The sequence below is a fragment of the Mycteria americana genome, chromosome 8 (genome assembly GCF_035582795.1).
Source record: "Mycteria americana isolate JAX WOST 10 ecotype Jacksonville Zoo and Gardens chromosome 8, USCA_MyAme_1.0, whole genome shotgun sequence".
NCBI classification, from domain to species: domain Eukaryota; kingdom Metazoa; phylum Chordata; class Aves; order Ciconiiformes; family Ciconiidae; genus Mycteria; species Mycteria americana.
In genome coordinates this window covers 19,528,202-19,552,220 of record NC_134372.1, presented here as the reverse complement: position 1 = coordinate 19,552,220, position 24,019 = coordinate 19,528,202, and the positions used below count along the sequence as shown (strand labels likewise).

At 41.2% G+C, this 24,019-nt stretch overlaps 1 protein-coding gene across 9 annotated transcripts in view; it reads right to left on the bottom strand.

Annotated features, from left to right (window-relative positions):
- KCNIP1 (potassium voltage-gated channel interacting protein 1) overlaps positions 1–24,019 on the bottom strand; it is a 294,312-nt gene that overhangs the window by 29,498 nt on the left and 240,795 nt on the right. The window contains exon 1 of one of the 9 annotated variants that reach the window (XM_075510016.1): positions 8,343–8,561. The exons of 7 other annotated variants lie outside the window; for them this stretch is intronic. Coding sequence is in view for 1 of the 2 variants with exons in the window: in XM_075510010.1 (XP_075366125.1) it covers positions 6,812–6,860 (49 nt within the window). In the remaining variant the exon portion in view is untranslated. Of the gene's footprint in view, positions 1–6,811; positions 7,014–8,342; positions 8,562–24,019 lie in introns of those variants that run through there. One more of the 9 variants, XM_075510010.1, reaches the window with a different exon arrangement.

Here is a 24,019-nt window from a genome sequence, read left to right as displayed (position 1 = left end):
CAACTAACATCACGTAAAATTATTTGAATGTGAACTACACAGCATCAAATTTTACTTTAAATGTTTCTGCAGACACTTATTAACTCTAGTCATCACTAGAAATAGCATTGCTTTAGCCATTCCCAGCGTAGGAGACAGCAGGGTGTCCTTCCAGTGTACTGGACCTTACTTGGGACAGCATTTTCTTTTCTATTTTCCTTGCGCATTCCCACCTGTCTGTAGCAACATTTATAAGGGAAACAACTTGTTGAAACGGGTGGAAATCCACTGAACGATTGCTGGGTGCTTCTCTGCTTTTTCATGGGGATGCTGCAGAAAATGTGCTTTTGGGACAAGTGCTTTCCTCCAAGCAGCCATTCAAAGGTGAATTTGCAAATAAACCTCACTAGAAAGGTTAGAAAATTGCTTCACTTATGATTTTTGGAAAACTCCCACTGATACCATCTAAAAACTTCACACAGAGAGTTCCTGAACTGCTAAGAACTTGACTTAGCATGCCATGCAATAGAGCACTGCACAAACAGAAGGACTTGGAGGCTGAGTGGAAGCTCAGCCTTCATCAGAGGGGACTCGGGTGCTCCCTAGGCTGCAGCTTTACCCAGAAACTGGGCAATTTTCAAGTACCTATAATTTTGTTTGCTGCCAGTGTGAAAATAAACTCAGCCAGGGGGACCTGTTTCCTGGCTTAAGAAAACTTTTGCTACAAAAATTATATGACCAATAGAGTCAAACTGGTTTAAATTTTACCTCTCTGATACACGTAAAACCATCGGGCAGGGTCTAGAAAAAAGTAAGAAAAAAATTTAACAAAAAGAAAGTGACAACCATACACAACTTTGTCTTTTGTTAATTTTAAGGTGACATTGGATAGGTTCTGCAAGTGCTGTGGGGTCCCCTTTTCCAGTGACTGTAAGATTGTTTCCAGGTGTATTTTACATGGTTTTTTTTTCTGAATTGCCTCTTTCCCTTAGCCCAAGGGACAGGAAAGGAAGTCAGAGCTTGCTGTGCCCTGCATGGCCATGAAACTCAGGGCAGCATGTGAAGGGAAGCATGCACACAGTCATGCACCCATGCAAGCATTCATGCATACAGCAAGACAGCAATGCAGCAGTCATCCTAGCAACTCTGATAACAGATAAGGAGAACTTTGCATGCAATTTTTGAAGTCTGCTGAGGGGCAACGAGGGGCCACAGCCTTCTGCTTCCTCTCCACAGCTTAGCTCTTTGACAGCTGTAGAAATAAAGACATGATTAGTAAGGGTGAAGAAGTCTCAGGTGGTCTGGAAGACTCTAAGTGGTGCTCTTTGCAGTCACTTCACTTGCAACATGGTCATTTTGTACTATCTTCGCATCCCCTGGGAGAAAATTTCATTAGCAAATTAGGTTAAAAGTAAAAAAGAAAAAACAATAAAAATTTAAAGATATGTATATGGCTTCTCATGGCATCAGTTTCTTTTTACTGGAGAACCGAGTACACAATATGACCTGCAATAACGTGCAAAAGGCACAAGAGTTTTGGTCAGAATATTACTACCTGTGGCTCCCTAGCCCTACCTCCTGCCCAGGCAGCTCCTGCTCTCAGTCCATCTGGCATCACGCATTTCCTTCATTTCCATGTAATCTGTGCTTCCAGCTGCCCAAAGCTTCCTAAACACCCTCTCACCACTCTATTGGCTCTACAGTACCTCACCTCCTGCTGCTGCTGCTGGCTGGGAAGCACCAGTGAGCCCACCTGGTTTCCTCTCATACACCAGCCAGCACATTTTGTCCCACAGATGGCGCATCTACGTGCCCCCAGTGGACACCAGGATCAAGTAGGCACCGAAACTGAGCAATTCTCACTGCTGTGTGCTTGTCTGTAGAGGGGGTTACAGGAAGAGCAGTGTATGAAGACTGTCTAAGCTCACACTGCACATGCTGCACCAGTCATTGTTTTTCTATGGGTAGACAAAGCCCTGAGACCTTGCTCTCCAGCTAAATCTTGCAGCAGCCCATCTCTGCAAAACCCCATGGTCACCCTGAGCAAGCTGTGACCAACTGTACCTGAAATCTTAAAGCTAAGAAATTCCACAATGAATTCTTTAAAGCCATTTAAACAAACTTCATGCTCAATACTTTTCTCTAAAATAGAAAAAAAAAAGTTCAGAAGTGAACATGCATTTTCTTTCTAGCATGTTAGAGAATGTGACTTACATTGCAACAGCATTAAGCTGTTGAAGGGGTTGAACCTCCCTTCTTTACTCTCACTCTGAGCTTTTACTGTTAGAAATTTAGCTTGCTCTTTGGATGGATCTTTGGGACAGGATGTTAAACTGGTGCAAGAATAGAGAGAATTTACTCTCCATCGGAGAATTTACTAATGTATCTGGCCGCAGACAAAACTGACAGAAGTAAATATCAGAACATGGCTTCCCAACAGCTTCCCAGCCTATGTGCTGAGAAAATGCCTGGTCAGATAGTACTGCTGAGTTGTGGTGCTTGGCCTTGCTAACTCCAGCTTAGCTGTTCTCAACCTGAGAAAGGAACAATTCAAGGAAAAACCAAGACCAACACAAGAAAACCACAGCAGATGCTCCAGTTGGCTGCTGCAGTGCAAGAGCAATGGTGATACTGAGGACAATCACATGAGATGATCAATTACAGAATTGAATTCTGAATGACTGGCTACTCTCACAGGGATATAATTCATAGATTAGCGACTACAGAAATCTCCACACTTTCCCCTTTTGAACTGAAACTTCAAGAATACTTCCAAGAGAAGCTGGTTTCAAGAGCAAAGAGCCTACAACAAACCATGGACTTAAACTGTATACATAGACCACAACACATACTAGAGACAGAGCTGTACATACTAGGACCTTAACTGAAAGCATATAAAAAACAATTAGTAAAATTTAGTAACCTCTGCTGTACCACATGCACTGTAATCACAAGACTTTTTAACCTTCTCAATCCACCAAGATAGGTTAGCATTAAATAAAGAGAACGAGCAAGTTGCTTAAAGAGGCTCTGAATTTCTGCTGAAGCAAAAGGTGTTGAACCATTAGCTGTGAAATCACCCACTGCCAGGGAAGTCCCACTTCGCAGGGTATCCTGAGGACAGGAAAGAATAATCTTCCACTTCAGGTCTAATAAGCATAGTTCTAAATTTTCATTTTAACACTAGCTGCAAACCAATTTCCATTGATGAAAACAAAGAAATGTAAATGCAGTCATTACAGAAAGCATGATAATAGCATCCTGATTTAGTAAGGGTGAAATCAATGAATAAAAAGAACTAGAGTATATGGAGAGGTCCCACTGTAAATATTGGGCTTACAAACATGAAGATGCATCAGAGATTATTAATAGATATCAGAAAGACCATAGATGTGCTGCAGAAAAAGAGGAAGATGATCTATTTTTTCTGTATTGGGTAACCTTGTGGGTTATCAAAACTTTAGACTGTAGATAATGCCTTCTGGATATAGAGAATGTTTTCTCTTCCTCTTTACAGAGATAGGGAAAAAAGCCCTTAAAAAAACAGAAACAGAAAAAAGCTTCTTAATACATTTTTCTTCATTGTATGAAAAACTTCAGAGTCAGCTTTCAATGGTTCAATTGAAAATTAATTCCCTTCCAGATTATTAAAATTAGAACTAAGTTTTTGGTTCACAGTCTATATTTTTTATTTAACACTGAATTATTCTTTTTTGAAAAATGGCACTTTTCAATAAGCTCAACAGAAAAATTCTTAATCATCTCAAATTCATATGCTTATGTCTACTTAGCATATTGAATAGTACAAATAGGATAATGATGTTGCTACCACCACTTATAAAACCTCTTCCTAAAACATGCAGAAGCAGTTACTGAGGACTTGATTATTTGTCATCTCTTCCAAGAGGAGTCTTATGATCCTCCCAACAACAATAGATTTTATATTGATCTGAACAACAGTAGATTTTATATTGTTCCAATTGTGCTGGCTGGGAAGCCATCATGCACCCCAACATTAGTGTTTGACTTTGTTCCTATTATCTGAGAAAATAAACATGGCAGATAGTATTTATTTCAATGCAAACCCCAATGCTGTTGTAGAGCAGAGTTCTGGTACAAGGTTCCTTTTTGTCTTACTTTTAGGAAACCAGAGTACTAGAGTGCTGTAGGGTGTAATGGGACATTGAGCTGGCCAAAGGTACGTCTGCCTAGGTCTCTTGTTTATCAAGAAGGCTTTCAAAACCAGAAGGCAGGTTTTTTTAGACTCAAACCAGACTAACTGTTTGTTTAATAGAATGAATTTAAAGGAACTCAATAAAATGGCTTATGCAGAAATCCCTCACTGCCAAACATACTGAGGGGATGGGTCCTTAGCTCCAGGATTGTTTTCGGCCAGCTCCATTGTTTTCTCAGTTACAGGAGCCCCAACACAATCTCCCTGCCCTCAGGGAGAAATACATTTGTTTCATAAACATAATAGAGTCAGTGGAAAAACTACTGTCCTGCAGTTGTGTCACATCTGTTATGAAGGAGGCAAGTAAAAGCCTACAACAGCTGCTGCTTTGCCCTTGGCAGGCTCTAGTTAGGTCAGTTGAAAAACTTCCTCAAATTATGTGATCTGCTGCTTCTCTGAGTGGGGGGTGGTGGGGTGGGGAGAGGGAAGAGAAAAATATCTCAGCACCTGCCTAGTGGCAGTGGGGGGCAAGCTGCATGCTTGCTGCAGCACTGGAAGCAGTAAAGGCTCCTCTCATTGCGTGTTCCCAGGCAGAGCTGCTCCAGCTCCTACACCTCACAGAGCAGAACCTCTCCTCTCTCTACAGACCTGAGCAGCACTGCCTTCATGTCTGCTGAAGGTGGTACCACTGGCTGGCAACGTCAAGCTGGACACGGTCCCCTGCTTAAACCAGACACCTCTGCCCCACCCCTCCTCTTGATTTGTATAAAGAGACTCTCAGCATGAACAGCCTTTTTTTTTTTTGGTACACTTCAATCTTACTCACTTTTGAGTGATCTCGTGAGTAGCATAGTATGAGCACATTCCATTTCTCAGCATTACTCCTTACTGTTTAAAAAGCCACATTTCCCTACATTGTCATAACACAGCAATTTACACCACAAATAAAGCTTCATGTTCCACTACCCACACTGGAAAGTGAAAAGCGTACTCTTGATTATTTTCGTGCTTTGTAAGAAACATAGTACATCACTTAGCGTTGAAACAAGATACTGAAATGCCATTTGGTAACACACCAATTCCCAACCAAAAAGAAATAAAAACCGAAAAATATTTACATACTAACTTTTTATATATTTGAATAATTTTTGTATGGTTTGTTAAACAAATGTATTTCCTGCAATACCTACACATTTTACAGGCCACAGGACCTGGCAGCACTTTCCATTTTATTCTGTTAACATGAAATTGTGAATACATTCAGCATCACTTCTTCAATTCAACTTCAAACATCTCTGCACAAAAGACAGCTCAGACTGACACCCAGTCACCTTCTCAGAGTAATTCTATGTGTTTTGTGGGGGTATTAATGGCTCCTTCCCCCAAGTATATACAATTTTAGTTCAATAGATGGGTATATAGCTTGCAGTCTCTGAGGTTGGTGGTAGTCTGGACACAGCTCTAGGCAGCGTTTAATGAGTTAAGAGATGTGGTCATTCCCACAGTAAAATCCTGAAACATCTCCCTGAATACCTTTTCTAGCAGGTGGCCGGGCTGGGGTGTGCCGAGGGGTACAGACACCACGTGCAAAGTAGTACACATACACTAGGCACTTCGGGAAAACTGTTTTCAGTGCTGCAAATCATCCGCATCGTGCTCAATCTCAAGAGCTCAGGTCCAGGCTGGAGTTAGGGCAAAGGCATTACCTACAGCTATGTCCAAACTACCACCAACACTGCTTGTGTGTTTTGCAATGTTTTCTGCTGTCTTCCAGATATTCTTTAGCTGCCCCAGCAGCAATCCAGGCTTCAGTTTGTACAATTTTTTCCCAACCATTAGTAATTAACTTAATGGAAGAGGAGATTCTCTACTCTTGTCTCAAACACAATCTTATATCCACAGAGGCCCTGAAAAAGCCTGTCTGAAGAGTTAATCCAAGGACAAGCACCCACAATCAATCCCTTTCAAACACTGAGTGGTACTTAATAAGTCATGGCTACAATTAAAATTAGGACTGCAAGGGGACAGATGATGAAGCATTTTCCCCACCCCTCCAGAAAAAAAAAAAAAAAAACAAAAAAAAAACAACCCAAAAACCCAAGTCTCTGCTCCTTCTCGGATGCCCTGCAGCAGGAAACCTCAAGCCCAGCAAGAAAATCCTCCCATCACATTAACGGCCTCACAGCAGAATTCACAGTAAGTCATTTCCGTTTAGGGGAACCAAAGAAACAAACATTAGAATACATCATTTCCCCTGAAAGGGGAGTTTTGCAGAACTTGCAGAATTTTGCTGGAAACACAAAACACTTTATGCAAATGAGTTCTTATATCCTTAGCAGGACTCAGACTGCAGAGCAGGGGTATTTGAAAAGACGAATGTCTAACATGAATTGCAACACAACCTAAAAGCTATCTTGCTTGATAGCACTGACAGCTTCTTTCAGCCTCCTAGTTGTGATCATCAATAGCATTGGCAGCATTATTTGCTCACGATAACGCACTACAACCAGGAGTTGTAATGTTTCACGGCATTCAAGCGCTTATGGATCTATTTCCAGCCCTGCCACAGAAATGAATTACGCCTCAGTAGCTGTCCGGCAGAACAGGAAGGAGTAAAGGCAATTTGCCCATCGGTAAAATGGGACTAACAACACTTACACATCCAGCCACGCCTTCCCAGTGCTCCATGCAAGCCCCTCAACTTCATTAGCACTCAGTTAATGCCTCTCCCTTGTTAAAAATGGGTCTGACTTTGTGCTTTGGTTCTGTGCTGTTGCATAAGACAAAGCTCCACTTCAGTTCCAGCAAGGACTCTTCCAAGACTTTAATTTTTTTCTAGGTTGGTATTTAGGCAGTGCTTAAAGTAAAGTATTTGCTTCTAAACCACTCCAAGTACTTCAAAGAGCAATATAAGGAATGCAGCCAAGAGTAACAAGAGTGATGCAGCCAAATGATGACCAACAGGAAGAACTGACGGCAAGCATGCATTTGATTAAATAAATGTAAAAAACCAGTGATTAATCTGAAGGACGTGCACCAGATTCTTTCGCCATATTCCCAGAGCTACTGGCAGTACATGCTGCCAGGCTTCCTTTGACTCTAGCACTGGTACAGCAAATCAGGTTTAATATGGCTGGTGTTGTATGAACACGTCTATACATCCATTGCCTTAACCAGAAAAGTGGACATGTGGCTCCTCAAGCAGGGAAACAGACACCTTTCATGCCACACTCCATCACAAGGCTTTATAACAAGAGCCATGAATCAGCCATGTGGGAAAGTGTAATCACAGAAAAGAGCTAGACTCAGGGCTGGTACAACAGGGAAAAACCCAGCTAGCACAGAGTAGAAATCATTTAGTCTACCTTACCAACACTGGCCTGAGAAAAGCTCAGTGAACCCCAGGGAACAGCTATGAACTAACACGTAATGTGGTCACTAATCTTCTTTCCAAAGGCAACACCGCCAACTTGTCCCGAGTCGTCTGTAGTATTTCACAGAGCAGACTGAGCAACCTGGGGTGATTTCCAAAAAAGGAGATAAGCATTCATGATAGAGGCACGTTAATTCTGTGACTAGGCTTGCTCCTTTTCAGGGACTTTTGCCTGCTTAGGCTCTGTAAGAGAGTTCACATTACAGAGTTGTTTCTGTGCTGCAAAATCAGGCTCTCTCTAAATCTGGGGCAGGTGCTGAACTCCAGCTAGCAAGGATCCTTTGCTGTGCAAACTAGCAGCAGAACTAAAGCCAAGTACCATCCTGTCTGTAGATTAAAAAAAAAAAAAAAAAAAAAAAAAAAAATCAGTATTCCAAAAAGCTGCAGTTCTTGGCACTTCACAGTCCAGCACAGTGTGCCCTGGGAATAGCCTTTCAGCATTATTCTCACCCAATCAGTGTTCCTTGTTTCTATCAATCTATTCACACTTTGTAGGATTTTCTTCTTGGAAAAGGTGACACATAAAAATGGCTGTCTTGGGTCAGACCAAAAAATTCATCTAACCCAGGGAAGGGAAGAAGAAAATGATGAATACAGAGTGATACTCCCGAGAGCCTTGTCCTGGTCTCCAGCAATCTGAGCTCAATTTCCCAATCCAGAGTTGATGTCTTTGTACCCAAGACATGCACAGCTCTTCAGTAAATTTTGAGCCTATGTACTTTCTTAATATGCACAAGTATAATATAACAAGCTTACCTGCTGTAATAAAATGTAATCTGGATAGCACTGAGCATCATCACAGGGAACAATAATGTTCACGGCTGAGACCTTTACACCACCCAGCTGGGCTCACAAAGGATAATTCCCCTTCTGGTGCTGGACTTGGTCCTGGTCTCTATCAGTTATATCAGTGATCCTGAAGTCAGGGTCCCGCCATTGTACAAATACATAGTAGGGACAGTTCCTACACCAAAGGTTTGTCATCTCAGCAGGAAACAAAGCACTTTGCTTTTGCAAAAAGCACAAATTTTGCAAAGAGCACAAATGCTCTTTCTATTTTAGCTGTCAAGAACAAGTGCTCAAAGCAGAGCAGAGGAGCTTTTCCTGTGTGCCAAGGCTGTGGCATGCCTGGGCAGCCCCGGCTCATGAGCATTTGGTTTAGAGCTGCCCCTCTGTCAGGAGACTTGCTCAGAGTCACACAGGGGGCCTAAGGCAGAGCTGAGGTTACTCTGGGATGCCTGAGGCAGAGCTGAGTTTACTCTGAGATGCCTGCAGCCACACCTGGGTAGAGGAAGAGATCCACTGTTAAAGGTCATAGTTTGTAATTTTTTTAAATTTTAAATTGGTCCTGGATAGAGATGATGAAAATGGAAAATGGAACAGAAAATGGAAAAAAGTTCATGCAAATCCTATTTCCTGAAAAATTACTATCTGGCTAACTGCAATGAAATGTCCCTTTCCCCTGACAGTCTAATAGCTGGAGACATGACAGGCAGCAGCAGAGGGGCAGCTCCAGCCCCCAGCGAGGGGCACAAAGCCCCACATCCTGACAAACATCAGTTTTGCAGAAGACTCATTTCTTACTAATGGGTAACTAGCCCAGCAGAAAATTCCTACCACAGCTACTCACAGCATTAATCTAATAGCTTAAACATATTACTATACTTTTACTAGACTAGAGTTTAGATCGGTAATTACCACTTGGGGAAAAAAAAAATTTAAATTGCGGAAGTCTCCTGTGCATGTTTTGGTAAGGCACAGAGAGGGCAAATAAAGGATATAGAGGCAGTAATCTCCTCAAAAAAGCAGCAGTAAGCCACTAGCCTTAAATGGGTTCCCCTAGCCTGGGAAAGGCAGGGTGAGCCAGGACCAAGGCAAGATTTCGATTCCAAAGCAGCAAGGGAAAAGGAAAACCATAAGAATATATCAAGCCATCAAACTATGATGCTTTTTTCAGAAGAAATATCAGAAACTCTTCAGAGGGCACTTAAATGAAATAGTCATAGGAGACTTCTGAATTATAAATAAAGTCACTGAACTTAAATTTCTTTCTTTTTGGAATAGGTTATTAATCAAAAAACCTCTGATGAGCCAAAACAATGCATTACAAATGGACTTATTCTGAGAAGAATTATTGCTGCCATTGTTTTTTTTTTTTCTCATTGAAAAGCAAATCAGAAACTTCAAGTCCCTGATTTATTACTGCACAGATTTCCATGAACATTGGTTTACTCTAGCTTTGAGTTAGAAAAAGGCTTTTGGAAGAACAATAATCAATGAATATATAATGTGGAGGAATCAACCAATCAGAAATACTAATTAGTTCAGTGCCTAATTCAAGGACGTGCTATCCTTGGGTTATTATGGGAAAAATAGAATTTTATATTTGTGTATTCAGGCAAGTTTTAACTACAGTCTAAAACATAAGTTGTTTTCGCCCTCAGAGGCACCTTTTTTGAACAGGTGGGATTACATACATTTGGTGCTGGCTGCAGAACTGACACAAGAACTAAGCAGACATTCAGAAGATGAAGGTGAATAGACAATGGTACAAGGCCAAACACAACTTAAACTACATAAAACCCTTATAATGGACACTCTTAATCACATACACAGTGTTTGAGGTCATGACTGCAGAGGATCACAAAGCTGCAGCCTCACCTGATATTTCTTTATTCTGGACTAGGACTTTTCACATGGAGAGAGTGCGTATGTGCATATGTGTGTGTGTGCACACATTATCTTCCCATCGACAGCCTCGCTGTGCTTTCACAGAATCGTATAGGTTGGAAAAGACCTTTAAGATCATCAAGTCCAACTGTAAACCTAACACTACCAAGACCACCACTACACCATGTCCCTAAGCACCTCATCCAAACGTCTTTTTAATACTTCCAGGGACAGCGACTCAACCACTTCCCTGGGCAGCCTGTTCCAATGCTTGACAACCCTTTCAGTGAAGTAAAATTTCCTAATATCCAGTCTAAACCTCCCCTGGCGCAACTTGAGGCCATTTCCTCTTGTCCTATCACTTGTTACCTGGGAGAAGAGACCGACCCCCACTTCTCTACAACCTCCTTTCAGGTTTGCTGGTGTCTGATGGGATTCATCTTTCTCAAAGGGGAAAGAGAATCTTTGCTCAGGAACTTGCGGGGCTCATTGACAGAGCTTTAAACTAGACTCGAAGGGGGAGGGGGATAATATCAGGCTTGCCCGAGGGAAGCTGAGGGACAACGTGCCACGGTTCGAGGGAGTGGGTGCCAGTGAGGGCACTCAGCCTGTGTCTGAGATGTGCAGGGTACACTGGGGCACAGCTGAAGTCAAACAGAGTTGAGCTAGGGGATACTGAGGCATGCCTGTGCTCAGTCACTACAGGCTGCTGGTGAGAGTATCTAAATACCGCTGCAGATATGAAAGACTGCTGCAGCAGCCTCCAAATGAGGACAGCCAAAGCATGCTGGTTCCATCACCACCCAAGGGCCAGACGCTGCTGTGGGCTGGTGCTTCCCAGTGGGTGCCCCATGGCCATGAGCATGCCAGGAGAGGCAGAAAGTCCCTGGGTCTGAGCCACCCTTGGGTGCATGTGCAGCTTAGGCTGAGCTCCCAACTGGGGCACTGAAGCTGTTTGGAATTCAAATTGTTTTGTGGGAGATATCAGTCTTCCAAAGGTGATGTTCCAGATTGGGAAAATAAATTTTAAAACCCCTTATTTTCCACACAATGGAAGTTTTGACTGTGATTCAGAAAACTTCATTTTGGAAAATCTTTCAAATTTCATTTCTCACAAATGTTCACAATTCATTGTAATACAGGCAGAAGCCATCTCCACCTACACCATGTTTGTGGTCAGTTTGTCTCAGTCTATTTACAGTGCCGTGGCTCTTTGCAGCTTTTTCTCTGTTAAGTTACCCAGTTCCATAAATTTTTACTTCATTACTGGGGAACTACACAGTGAATGAGCAGAGCTGTAACATATGTATGCTCATATCCAGGCACCTACACCGGAATTCTGCACAACAGAAATTTCATACTAAAGATCTTGGAGGGAAAAAAAAAAAAAAGTCATTATTTCTGCTTTGGCCTTAAGTTTCAATTTCTTAAAATGAGTTTGTTTTAAAATGAAGCTTTGTGTTTTTGGGGTTTTTTTAAACAGAAACCGAAATATTTATTTTCCCAAGCTGAAAACATGTGTGGGTTTGCTCATATTTATAAAAAAAAAAAAAAAGATTATTTTGTTTTGTTTATTAACATACATATCATCCTGTTTGGAAACAGCAGTGTGTGAAACAGAAAACAGAATTTGCCATATAACTATAAGGCAACGTTAGCATCCCCAGCAGGAGTGAATTTGGGAGCGATTTTCCTCCTATAATAGCAGACAGGACAGCTCACTAGCACATTATGGCAATTCACCTGTGCAAAGACTATAAAAAGTACAAAGTTTTTTGGTCCAGGAAGAATTGAGGAGTGAAACACTGCTATTAAATAAGCATGCTACAGATCTCATCCAAATGAGACAGTATCGCCCAAAAGAATTACTTCTTTCCATTTCACAGAACTGGTGTTTAAGTTGAGCAGATTGCTCCAAAATGTGAAGCATAATTAAGCAGAACATAAGTACCAATTAAGCTCTATTTGCACAGAAGAAATAGCTCAAAAAATATTGTTCCAATACACATCCAGATTTTTCAATAGGACATGAGAAACTTTACCAAAATGCATTTGCTCATGTAAGAAAGCTTTCTGCTGAAATACATAGTATGCCACTGTGGGGGAGCTGACAGCATCAAACCTTGGTTACAGCTCTAGGAAAGGAGAGCTGGCAGTGGGCATGGGTTATATATCTGTAGATACGTTGTTAGAGGGCAGCACCTACACCTCAAGCATTTAAGTGGATCTGATCTCAAGCAATATATGGAAGCAACCAATAGTGCCTGGACTTCTTGTTCATAAAAACACGTTAGCGTCCTAATTTCTGGTTTGCCAAGAAGCTGAACAAGAAGCGGGTCTTCAGAACACTAATGTAAATGGACAGTGCCTAAAACACCCTTCTGCCACTAGCGTCTCTTTAAATACAGCCTACATGCTTCTTCCTGACTCAGAAATAGAGCTGCTTTAAGTCCCTATGTATTCATTCAAATTCTTCAGCCACATCTTTAATTGTTGTGCTCAGGCTTTTTGAACGCAGACAGCTATAAATCAGGTACTTGCTTTTATATGTACACACCGCTGCCCAGGACTGAGGGCATTAGCTCGCTGAAACTCTTCATCCAAATGTCAGCTCCTGATGTTAATTAAAAAAAATAAGAAAAACCCATCCAACACATTAGATTCTTTGGAGTTAGTAAGACTCCAGTGTGAAAGCAATAATTTGTTTCAAGACACCTAATGGAGATTTTATTTCCTTACAAAGAATCCTTTTTCCCTTTTGCCAAGGCTGTACCTGGCCCACGGTGATACTCCCAAGAGCAGCTGTTTTGGTCAACTTGCTTGGCTGCTAATCCCTCCCTGTCGTCCCAGTTGCTCTTTGCCCCTCAGCTTCCCCTGTGCTCCTACCTCCAAAGAGCAGCATGAGCATCCTGCAGGCTGTGGGCAGGCTGTTTCTTGTTTTAATAGGCTCCGAGCTGCTCTACAGAGAGGAAGCGATCCAGAGCACCTTGACACACCTTACTCCTCCCGAGGGTGGTGAGCATGCACCGGGCTGTTCTGCAATGCCTCATCAATCCACAGCCATAGGTACAGCAGGCAGCTTCAAATTTTATATGAGGGCAGAGCAAATCTCACTGGAGCATTTTGATCCAGTTTTAAGTGTTCAGAGAATTAGTAGAAGACCATTTAAAACATCTCCCCTAGGAATGAGATGGGAGTTTTACTAGGAATTACTGAAAAGTAATTTCTTTTCATTAGGAGGTGACATGGTAGCACTCAGGGAAGCAAACGGCTTCCAGCAAACGGCTTCCAGCTAAGCCTTTCCTTTCAGTCAGGAGTTCAGGTCTCCCTCCCATTGCTCAGCAGGCTACAGTGGTCTGCTGAAACCCCACAGGTACCCATCGAGTTATTCAATGCAGCGAGGAGATCCCTTCCGGAAGTGCCCTTAGCCACTTGTGCCTTTCTTAGAGTGAGCAAACAGAAATACATGCACAGTGTGAAGATGAAAAGATTTTTCACATGGGTTTCTATGTCCCACTGAGAAGCATAAAAATCACGGAGGGGAGAGAACAAAAGGCGAGACACATTGGTACCAAGCAGTAAGCAATCCCATAAAATAGGAGCTAAAACCCAAGGCTGCCACACATATGGTGATGGACCACTCTGCTATGGTCAATATACCAAATATACCAGCAGCATATACCAAAGCAGGCGGAGAACTGAGCTAAACCTCCCTAAACTCCCATGCTGGAGCCAAACCACAAGCAGTTACCAGCCAGACAGCAAAGTAAACATGCAGGGAGCTGAAACCCCAGCAGACAAGATAGGAAAGTTTCAGGAAACAGACAATAGCTTAATAATTTCCAAAACTTGGCTCAGCTAGTGGTGCTGGGAACCTTAAAACTTTGTTCCTGCGGCAAAAGGTTAAGGGGACATGCACAAAACTTGCTCCCATTTTTCTCTGTCTTTATTCTGCTTCTCCGAAAAGGGCAATAAGGACTGCCACAAGGCTCAACACTCTAAGACACACCCTGCCTAGGCTGTAGATGCAACCAACTACGCACTTGATGAGTTGCCATGAAGTCAAAATATGTAATTATCGAAAACTTTACCATGCTAGAGTTAGAAGCTTTAAATTCCACTGATCTGTCTAAGGATCTTTCTGCTTCTGAAACATACTAATTTTCAGACTGGAAGGGGAAGACCATGAGGTTTATGGCTTCTCAGGCTGGGGCCTGGCTTTGATCACACCCCCCCACACACAAAATACTGGCAAATTCAGAGGCCTGGTCTGTTTTTGGAATACCACCAACAGACAGTGATTTGAGGCTAATAAACATCAGTGCTTGTAAACATTGGAGCTGCTCTGGTTGACAATGTCTGAGGACTTCTGCAGGCAGAAAACAAATACACAATTGAGAACATGACCAATGCCAGAATGCAGCTTATTAAATTTTCATGCTGACTCTGATTACTTTCATTTAGCAACACAGATGTGTAACCAGGATGAGGAGATATAGTGCCCATGAGTACTGGGAAATGGCTGGCAATAGGAGCAAGATTTGGAAACCCGTCACTTAGAACAAATGCCACTCACATGTGCGCTTATCAGCTCTTACCAGTGACTTGGTTTTAAAGAAGCCACAAAAACATTTTAATGTATCAGATTTCATAATTCTCATTCTTCCATTCTGTTTTAAGGAAGTCACATAGTAGCCCACAAATGAGTGAGAAAAAGACAGGGGAGCATTGCTAAGAACAGTTTTTAAAAACGGTCTAAGATTTACCTAGGAAAGCCTAACCTGTCTGTGCAAGCGCTCCCTCCTATTTATTTTGGGGAGAAAGAAACATTTAGCTTGAAATATTTTAACTGGAGTATGTGAAGAATAAAGAAGGAAAATTTCTCTTTCTGAATGCTTCAGATTTTATCTTGTAATTTCAATTCCCCTTTTAATCATCTACAAGAAATTTAATAAAGCTTTGGTCTAATCCCAGAATAATAGAAAAACAGAGAGTTAGAGCTTTGTACATACAAAGACACATAAGGAGAGCCTCTGCAGCTGGAGCCCTGCTCCAGCAGCTGGGAGCCCACCCTCCCACCCTGAGGCAGCAATACCAGCCCAGAGGTGCGGGGACAGGGCACCCCTGCCCCTCCTGGCCTTCAAGACAGGTCTGGCACCTTCACCTTTCTCTTCCACTATTTGTGCCTAAAAAACCCCCACCCACTGTCAGACAAATACTCAGCCTAGCAACAGATGCACGTGCACAACACTGCAACAGACCCACGCAGAACCAAGGTCAGCACTGTGGGTACAGCCATGGCCCCTCATCGCCTGTGGGGGCCACGAGCAGCTGCTTCACTTCCCAGCCCTGCTGCTGGATGGGATCATGGACCATTACAGCATTGTTGTCAGGAAGCGTAGTGGACATAAAATGGACAAATGAAACGTTTTACTCTTTCCACAGTGTGAAATCTCATTTTAAGAGAGAAAGGATTAACTGTTTAAGTAGTTAAATTAATTGGAACTTAATTAAGATACATCTGGACATGCATCCTCAATCCGAGGTCCCCATGTGTAGATTTAAGAACCATGGGAGAGGGATTAAGGTAATGTTAATTATGTTCCATTTATATTGACTATTTAAATAGCTATCCCTTTCCAATTATAAGCCTAACTCAATTTCTTCAAGAAAAGCAGCCTTACCCTGAAATTCTCAAGGATGTTCTTCAGCCAAAAGAAATGTCTCCCGCTACACCTGTAAATTTATTGAAGCCACGTGAAACAATTCCGGATTTCAAAATATGGCACGTTAGAGTAGTGCTCTCGTGTTTCTTGCAAGTTTTTGAAAACAAGGAGACAAGCAGGCAAACATAGGTGGGTTAGTATTTAGACTAGTGATGCTTCATGTCAGTGAGAAGTGGTTCAGCAACAATGCGAGAAGCTGGACCACAACGCTTATTTTGAGACTTACTAATAACAATGCGCCCATGATAATTTGGCAAATCAGAAAAAAGATGAGCAAGTTTTAACATCCCACCAGAGCAAAGCCATCTCTAAGACTGCCCTGGGGCCAGTGCAGGGATGCACTCTCAGAACCCAGGTAGGCTCTTAGAGAGTTTAAATTATCAGCCTCAGGTCACACTCTTCTTGTTCCTGCCACCTTAATGCCCCCCCTTCCACTTCCCTCCCTCCTACTGCAGATAAAGGTAAATCTCCTGCCGTGGCTGCACACATTGCCTCGGGACTGTTCACCTGCTCTCAGGCTCACTGTGAAGGCTTATACTGCTCACAGAAACTCACTTCAGGAACGAGAACAGAAAGCACAGCTGACTGCTCTTTAGAGACTGTACTTAAAATTATTAAAAAAATATATTTACAAGATTCCAAACACCTTTTGTGTAACGATGATCTAAGTTATCATTAATGGCATAAGTCAAAGAACTTTATTTTTTTAACCTGACCATGTCTCTCTAAAATGAATTCTGTTTTCACACTATTTAATTTCTATAATTTAAAGATGCATGGAGAGGAAAAAAACCCACCACACTTATTTTCCTTTCTGCTGCAATGAGAAACCCCATTTATTTCATATAAAAATTTACCACCATTATTTATTAGCAGGCAGAAAGCTTCTGGGTAAAATAAAAATTTGGTACATAAAGCTGCAGCTGCCTGAGGAGAGGCGGAACTAACTGTAATGAAACTGGTTTAAAAAGCCTCATAATATCACTTTAAAAATAGCAAAAAGAAGGGGGTAGAAGCAAGAGGAAAAAGCCCTTTTTTTGGAAAATCACAAAATATTATCTGTTCTTTCTGCTAAATTCTCATATGAAAACAAAAGACAAGTTTTCTTCTCATCTTTACATTTAAGGTGTATACCTGGAAGAAGCATTTTCTTCTCCACATATGCTAATATTGCACCTCTTAACAAGCAGCAATTTTGTTTGATGAGGATTTCTTCCTGAGTGGCAGATCTTTTTATTGCTAGTTTAGAGACTTTTGCTGGTCATCACACAGGTGAGCAGTCAGCTCTTTAAGCACAACTAACCTCCCAGTTACTTGTTCCTCGGAGATACAAGGAGCCCAGCTCACAAAGCTTCACTCAGGAAAATAATTCCAGTAACATCTAGAAATGGAATCATTTGCAATGCAGTGGCAGGACTGAAGAAACAAAACACAGAGAAATTCAGTTATGGGCAGACTGTACAGTCACTTGTATACTCAAACCTGCACCTCAGAGATAGCTGAGAGCAGGGTCTCTCTCTCACCCAGCTAAGGCAGGCAGTGATGCCATTTCACTTACTAAGGTATTAAAAGTTCTTACCATGTGTATTTTCTTTTAGATACCTGGCTGTATTTAGTTTTTGTGGGTGCTTTGGTCATCTGAACTTTAGCATTTGGTAAACAGCTTTGGTGCAAGTAATAATATGTATTGAAAGTCCTCAATGCAACAGCTATCTAATTATGCAAGATTTTAGAAAGATTTACAGCACTCTGATTCAGTTACATTACAAAGGAAAAACTTTTGCACTTGATTAAGAAAAGTTATTTGTTTCACATGAATGGTAGGTGTCTGTAAGCTCAGACCTTTGTATTGCCTTGTCAGACAGGCTCTGCAGGCAGATTTTGCTGTGCGGCCTGTACCATGGTGTGTCCAGCCTGCCATGTGGCCTCAAGGAGCAAGGAAACCTTGGCACAAGGTTATTCATCTTGACCTTTTTAATGTATAAAATTCAGGTCACAGTATATTTATAAAAACCAAAATATACTATTCCTACAGGATGCAACTCAAAGACTCAACAAACTGCTGGTTTCTTTTTTAGCTACTCAGCCAGAGCTCTGCATTATTGAACTCGCATATAGGATCACCTTCTAAGACTGAAAGATAAGCTGCCAAACTTCACCCTGAAATAAATTTGCACAGATGAGTTATTAATTTATAACCAAAACTCACTAGACAGAATCGCCATGTTTTTATATTTTTGTTCCTGAAGTAATCTTTCTTCTTCACTCTTTCCCGATGGAAAACTGCTCAGGTCCACAGCAAATAAATAAAAAATAAAGTATGGACCCTGTATATGCATTTCAGCAACATCCTAGCTGCTAAAGCTGGCAGTAAAGTGTTCAAAGTACAGGTGGGCTTGCGGGGGGGTGGGGATGGGGAATCACTACATTGTGATTAATCTTGGTGCATGATACTACAGCACAACACAATGATTACGTGGCAAGCAGAATTGTATTTAGATTATTGTTGCAAATTACATCCATTAATCACCATGACCAGCCTGGATCCTAACATTACCCAAGATAAACTGCATTTAATTCCCTAATTCTTTACTATAATTAATATTAGATATTTGTATTTAGTCCACCATGCAGCTCAGATGTGACTACTGACACAGACAGAAATAGCCCAAACCCGTCACATAGTACCAGTATGAGTTGTTACACATTTTGCCAAAAGCAAGATACTAGATAAGTCTCTAGGAAAGGGGCAAACATTATTCATAGCTGTTTTGGTTAGAATTTTTTCCCCAGAATCTAAGAGGATGAAACACAAAATACGGACTCTAGAGATTTCATCAGAAGTGTGGAGAACAACCCCAAACCATACAGATGAAAATGTCATGAGAGAGCTTTTCCTTTAGCTCCTTCAGGCTCCCATGTCCTTGATTGAACTATGCAAAATCCTTCCTCCAAGATTTCATGTTAAACAAAAAGGTTTCATGCTAAACAACTTCAATTAGGCATGAATATATCTTTTTGAATGCTGTTTAAGTCAGCTACTTCTACGTTCTTTCAACTTCTACAGCTCCTAATAAGACAAATGGCACTGGGCTCCACTTCACTTTGTGCTGTGAACTGTGATCTTCACAACACTTGAAGCAAAGGTGGCAGAACCTGCACCACTACTCACACTTTTTATAAGGCTAATTACGTGGCTTTTGTTGCTGCTGTCCTTCAGGAGGCCAAGCCAAGCTGCTTGCTGCTTCTTTGAGGAAAGAATTGTTTTCTCTCACAACAATGAAAGAGAAACCTGTTGAGGTTGACTACATAAAGTATATCTTTGATACAGGACATCCTTAAGATGAAAAGCTTTTGAGGTGGTCTCCCACCTCATTTGTGGTGGAGTTATCTTTCAGTCTTAGAAGGTGATCCTATATGCGAGTTCAATAATGCAGAGCTCTGGCTGAGTAGCTAAAAAAGAAACCAGCAGTTTGTTGAGTCTTTGAGTTGCATCCTGTAGGAATAGTATATTTTGGTTTTTATAAATATTGTACTCATATTGTACTTGGAGACAATATTATATGCGTTTGTTCACCTTCCTCTCACCCATATACTCACTTTGGCCAGTGGTGCACTAACGATTTGCAGCCCTTGTGATTATTTTACGAATCTGATCCTGTTCTTTTTTATCTCAGTAATCAACGGGCAGGTTTATGGTTGAGAAAGCTGTAGAATTTGAGAATAAACTAGCTGGATAGTTTTGTCCAAACTTCACTACAGTGTCAGATGCAGCTCGATTATGACCAGCACTCCCCAGCTGATGCTCTCTGGCACCTCTCTCAACAGAAAATAGGAATTTATGAGGTACAGAGAGAGCTCAAAGGGACAGGTACTCTTCTCACTAATGTAATCCAGAAACAAGCAGAAGTCAGAGGACTTCAGCTAGAGCCAATGAAATGTGAAGCAGGTTTTAAAATAAGACCACATCATTTTACACTTATCCAGCAACACTGTGATTCCTATTGTTGTCTGAAAGGCAGCAAAATGACAAGTTGGTATTCCAACACAGGAATCCCCTCTTCTCAGGGGTGCAGCGTTGTTCCCTGCTCTCACCATTTCTGGACCTGAATGGAGAGAGCACGTGGAATTCAAGACAGATGAAGCCTCTGCGTGTACTCTGCATTTCAAAGTGGTTCTGTAGTCCACAAATGCAGAGCCTTGCATACAGAATCCATTTTCTATGCTATTAACTATCTTAGAAAGTTTATAATGCTGTTAATATTGCAGAGTGCTTTGATTTAATTCTGAAAGAGGTACAATTTCAGGGTTGGTGATATGAATATCTTCTGGCATCTTCCAGACAGCTAATTAGTATATATAAATTATTTAAATTATTACAGAGTTTTGGGAATATGAATTATGTTTTCAGCAAAAGCAGATAAAAATGGGGGAGGCGTCTGGAAGAGCAGATATATATGCTCGGCCACAAGTAGTCTATATTAACATTGTCACAGCCTGCTACAGAACATAGTAAAATTTTGAATTATTTGTACATTAACCTGCAACCAACACTAGCTCCTTTTATGCTGCATACACCCAATCTGCATAGCTGCCATGCCTCCCCCAAACTCTATTATGTTTCAATTCCACGAGAAAAGCCTGGATTATAGTCTTGCAGCTCAGTATAAATGTAAAAACATATTTGACTCCAACAGAATTTAAGAGCTTCTGTCTGAAAAGTATTACACGTAGCAGGCCTTGCACAGATAAGATCCTTTTTATTTTTTACTGTTCCTTCTGTAAAACTGTTGATGCAAGGGAAAGAAACAGGCATGAAAATAGTAATCTGAGAAAAATTAACTGGTAATAAATAAAAAAATCAAACTGATAGTCATTATCAAAGTATTGTACTTCCAGAACAGGATGAGAAGAAAATTAAAGTAAGTTCCATTCTGGCTTCAGACAAATAATTCCCTGAACACTTTTAGCAGGCAAAGAAGTTGCATTAGAAATTCATCTTCATTACTCAGACTTAACTGACAGGACTGACTTCATGGCAAGTCAGCCAGCAGGACAGCAGCCAGACAGGACTAAAACACAGATCTTTTCAAGCCTCACCCTGAATTTCATCTATCAGCCAGCATTTCAAGTTATACGCCCCATTAGAAGGTAGGTAAACACCATAAATAGCTGGAGTAGATATATTCTGCCAGTTTGTTTGGATTTCTAGATTTGATAAAAAATATTTTAGTATTCCCTCAGTGATAGAGTTCTTGTGGTACTCCAATGCCTGCTGCGTAGGAAGAAGTCACCACATTAGATATATTAAAGCAGACAGAACACAATATTGTACCATTAGCACACGCACTAATGTTACCTCCAAAACGCACCGTAGTAAGATCAGTGTATTGTTACAGGAGCCTCTAAGGCATACAAGCAATTGCCCAAAGGAAAGGAAGAGAAAAATGGCATCACCCTGCCAGGGTCTATGTGTCGCAAAACCTGAAGGCATCTGAAGTAGCTGAGGGAGCTGGAAGGATCAACAGAGATATCTGAATTCCTTCCAAACAAAACTAGCTGACATTTCCACCCCTTCAGAAATATTCTGAAGTCTTCTCCAAAGCCAAGTCTGCCCAAAGGAGTTTTGCAAGAGGACATTTAGACAGATTTAGTGTCACAAGATGGCTTCCCTAGAAAGCTTGCCCTTGCGCTGGTGCTGTCCATCCACTCCAGCAACAGCCCACCATTTCCTCATTATCTTCATCAGTCAAAGGATGGCTGCATTCAGGTGTAGCTCAAAACTCAGACATCCATTCTAACACCCCTCACCCCCCCTCATGTGACAAGCTCTCACTGCAAGGAAATGAAGCCTCTCGCATCCAGACAGACTTAGGTTTTTAATTTAAAACATCTTCGACTTGTGTCTCTAACTTGCCGAAACATTTTAATTAAATTTATCCGCAAAGATGTGCTTCACAGAAGATTGTATCTATCCCCCTGAGGATTAGTAAATAAGGACAATTAGAGGTTAGACTGGATCCTTCACATCTGTTGACAGTATGCAACTTTGCTGCTGTGATATATTTGAGAGGGGAAAAAAAAAAAAAAATCTTACTGGGAAAATGAAATCCCTCCAGATTATACTTAAAAACTCTCCTTTAACCTTCAGGAGGCTGTGTTTTTTCCGATTACATTGTTTTGGAAACACACTCCCTGCTAAACAAAGTAACCTGCATGGGACTGATGCACAATCCTGCCTGAATCCCCCATCATCCAACTGCTCTTCCATCCCAAAATACATCAGAGAAAGGTCTTTAAGGGGAAGAGACAATAAATAGTGAGAGAACAGAAGACCAGGCTCATCAAGTGTGCTCAATTTGATCTGTACCAATCAATCACAGACACTATAACATCTGCCAAGCAGCCTGACACCCGGTTCAGTAGCACTGGGGAATCTCTAACTTCCGTAGCCAACACTTCCACATGTTATAAATTAAGAATAGCTTTGACAGTGTCTCAGAAATAAGCTTTGCACAAGGACAAACTCATCTTCAATGACACTGCCATTCAATTTAGAAAATGCTGTGCATATATTTTTCTTAACCCACACTAGCTTTTCCTTAAAACAACCATCTGCTTTGCAGGCACTACATGCAAAGTCTCCACCTTTCTCCATGCTGACTGCATTTACCCCTGCTGTAAACTGATATGATGCGGATCCACATGTACAAGTGCATCACATGGCATCAAATCTTGCCTCGTGCATGCTGTGTTTCTCAAGTGGAGAGGCTACCTGGAGCTTGCTGTTTTGCAAGGTGGATTTGATGCAGCATGTTACAGTCCAGAGTCTCTCTTGCAGCTCTAGAAAACAGGTGAAATATAAGATCCTCCTCTTTAGAAATATGCTAGAACAGCTTATCATCTACGTGTTTTATCTTAAAAAAAAAATGAAGCCAAACAAAAATCCTTGCAATGAAACTGAGGATATCCATCAAGTTTTATGCAATTCTATTTTATTTCTTTTAAAATAGTCTACAGAATATTTACCTCTTCTAACATCCTTCTACCCATCAAATAAAGTGATGGATTTAGGGAGGGAGTCCAAAGGGAGAGAGGCAAGATGCAAGGGAAGACATGTAAATAGGTAAAACACTCATGTACTATTGCATTTTTATATATGTGGGGAATTAACAGAAGCACAGAAATCATGGAATTATGGTGTATGCTATGTTAAAAGTTTTGCAGTGGTATATTGTTATATTCTTTTTGCATGCCTACTATGTTTTTTAAAAAAGGCCCAAGTAGTCCCCTTTGAAGTAATGCTTAGTAAAATAACTAATTAAGATGGTTATCTAGCTGATTCATCACTATCACAAAGGTCTGCACTTTTCAAACCATTAACAAACTTCTAAGTCAGCTCAACACCCAAGTTCTTCAAACACTGACACGTAAAGCACAATAAGCACTTCTATTTCGCAGAGTAGTTTACTTTTTATCTCCCCCTCCAGCACTCTATCCCCCTGAAAACACATCCCTTTCTTCTCTTGGCCATCTGCTGCAGTTTCATGGAGGGCACTTCTATACTTTTAGTCATGCTCACTCCTCCAGAACACTTACATGCAGTCTGGTGTGCTTGGGTTTTCCGTTGATGGCACATATGTTGATTTATTAAAACATGTGGTTTGTGCTTTCAAAAGGAAGTTGTTGTTGCTCTGTTTTTCTAGTCTTACTTCACTCCTGTATCTTTCACCACTGCACCCTGATGCACCCTCTTGACCAGAATATGAATGAAAATTAAAATAGCATTTCTTAGCCTCTCTATGCCGTCACAGGTAAGTCTTATGCAAATCTACTTTTTTTCTGCAATACTTTCTGTTGAAGGAGGGTCTGGTGATGCTGAGACGCTTTCTGAAAGAGGAAGGCTTGCCATGCTGCACATGGAATGACTATTGTACAAATGGACAAAAAATAAAATCCTTATCTATTAAATCAGAACTGTTAAAGCTGAAGGAGAAACACAAACACAGAATACATCCTAAGGGATGACTGACTGAA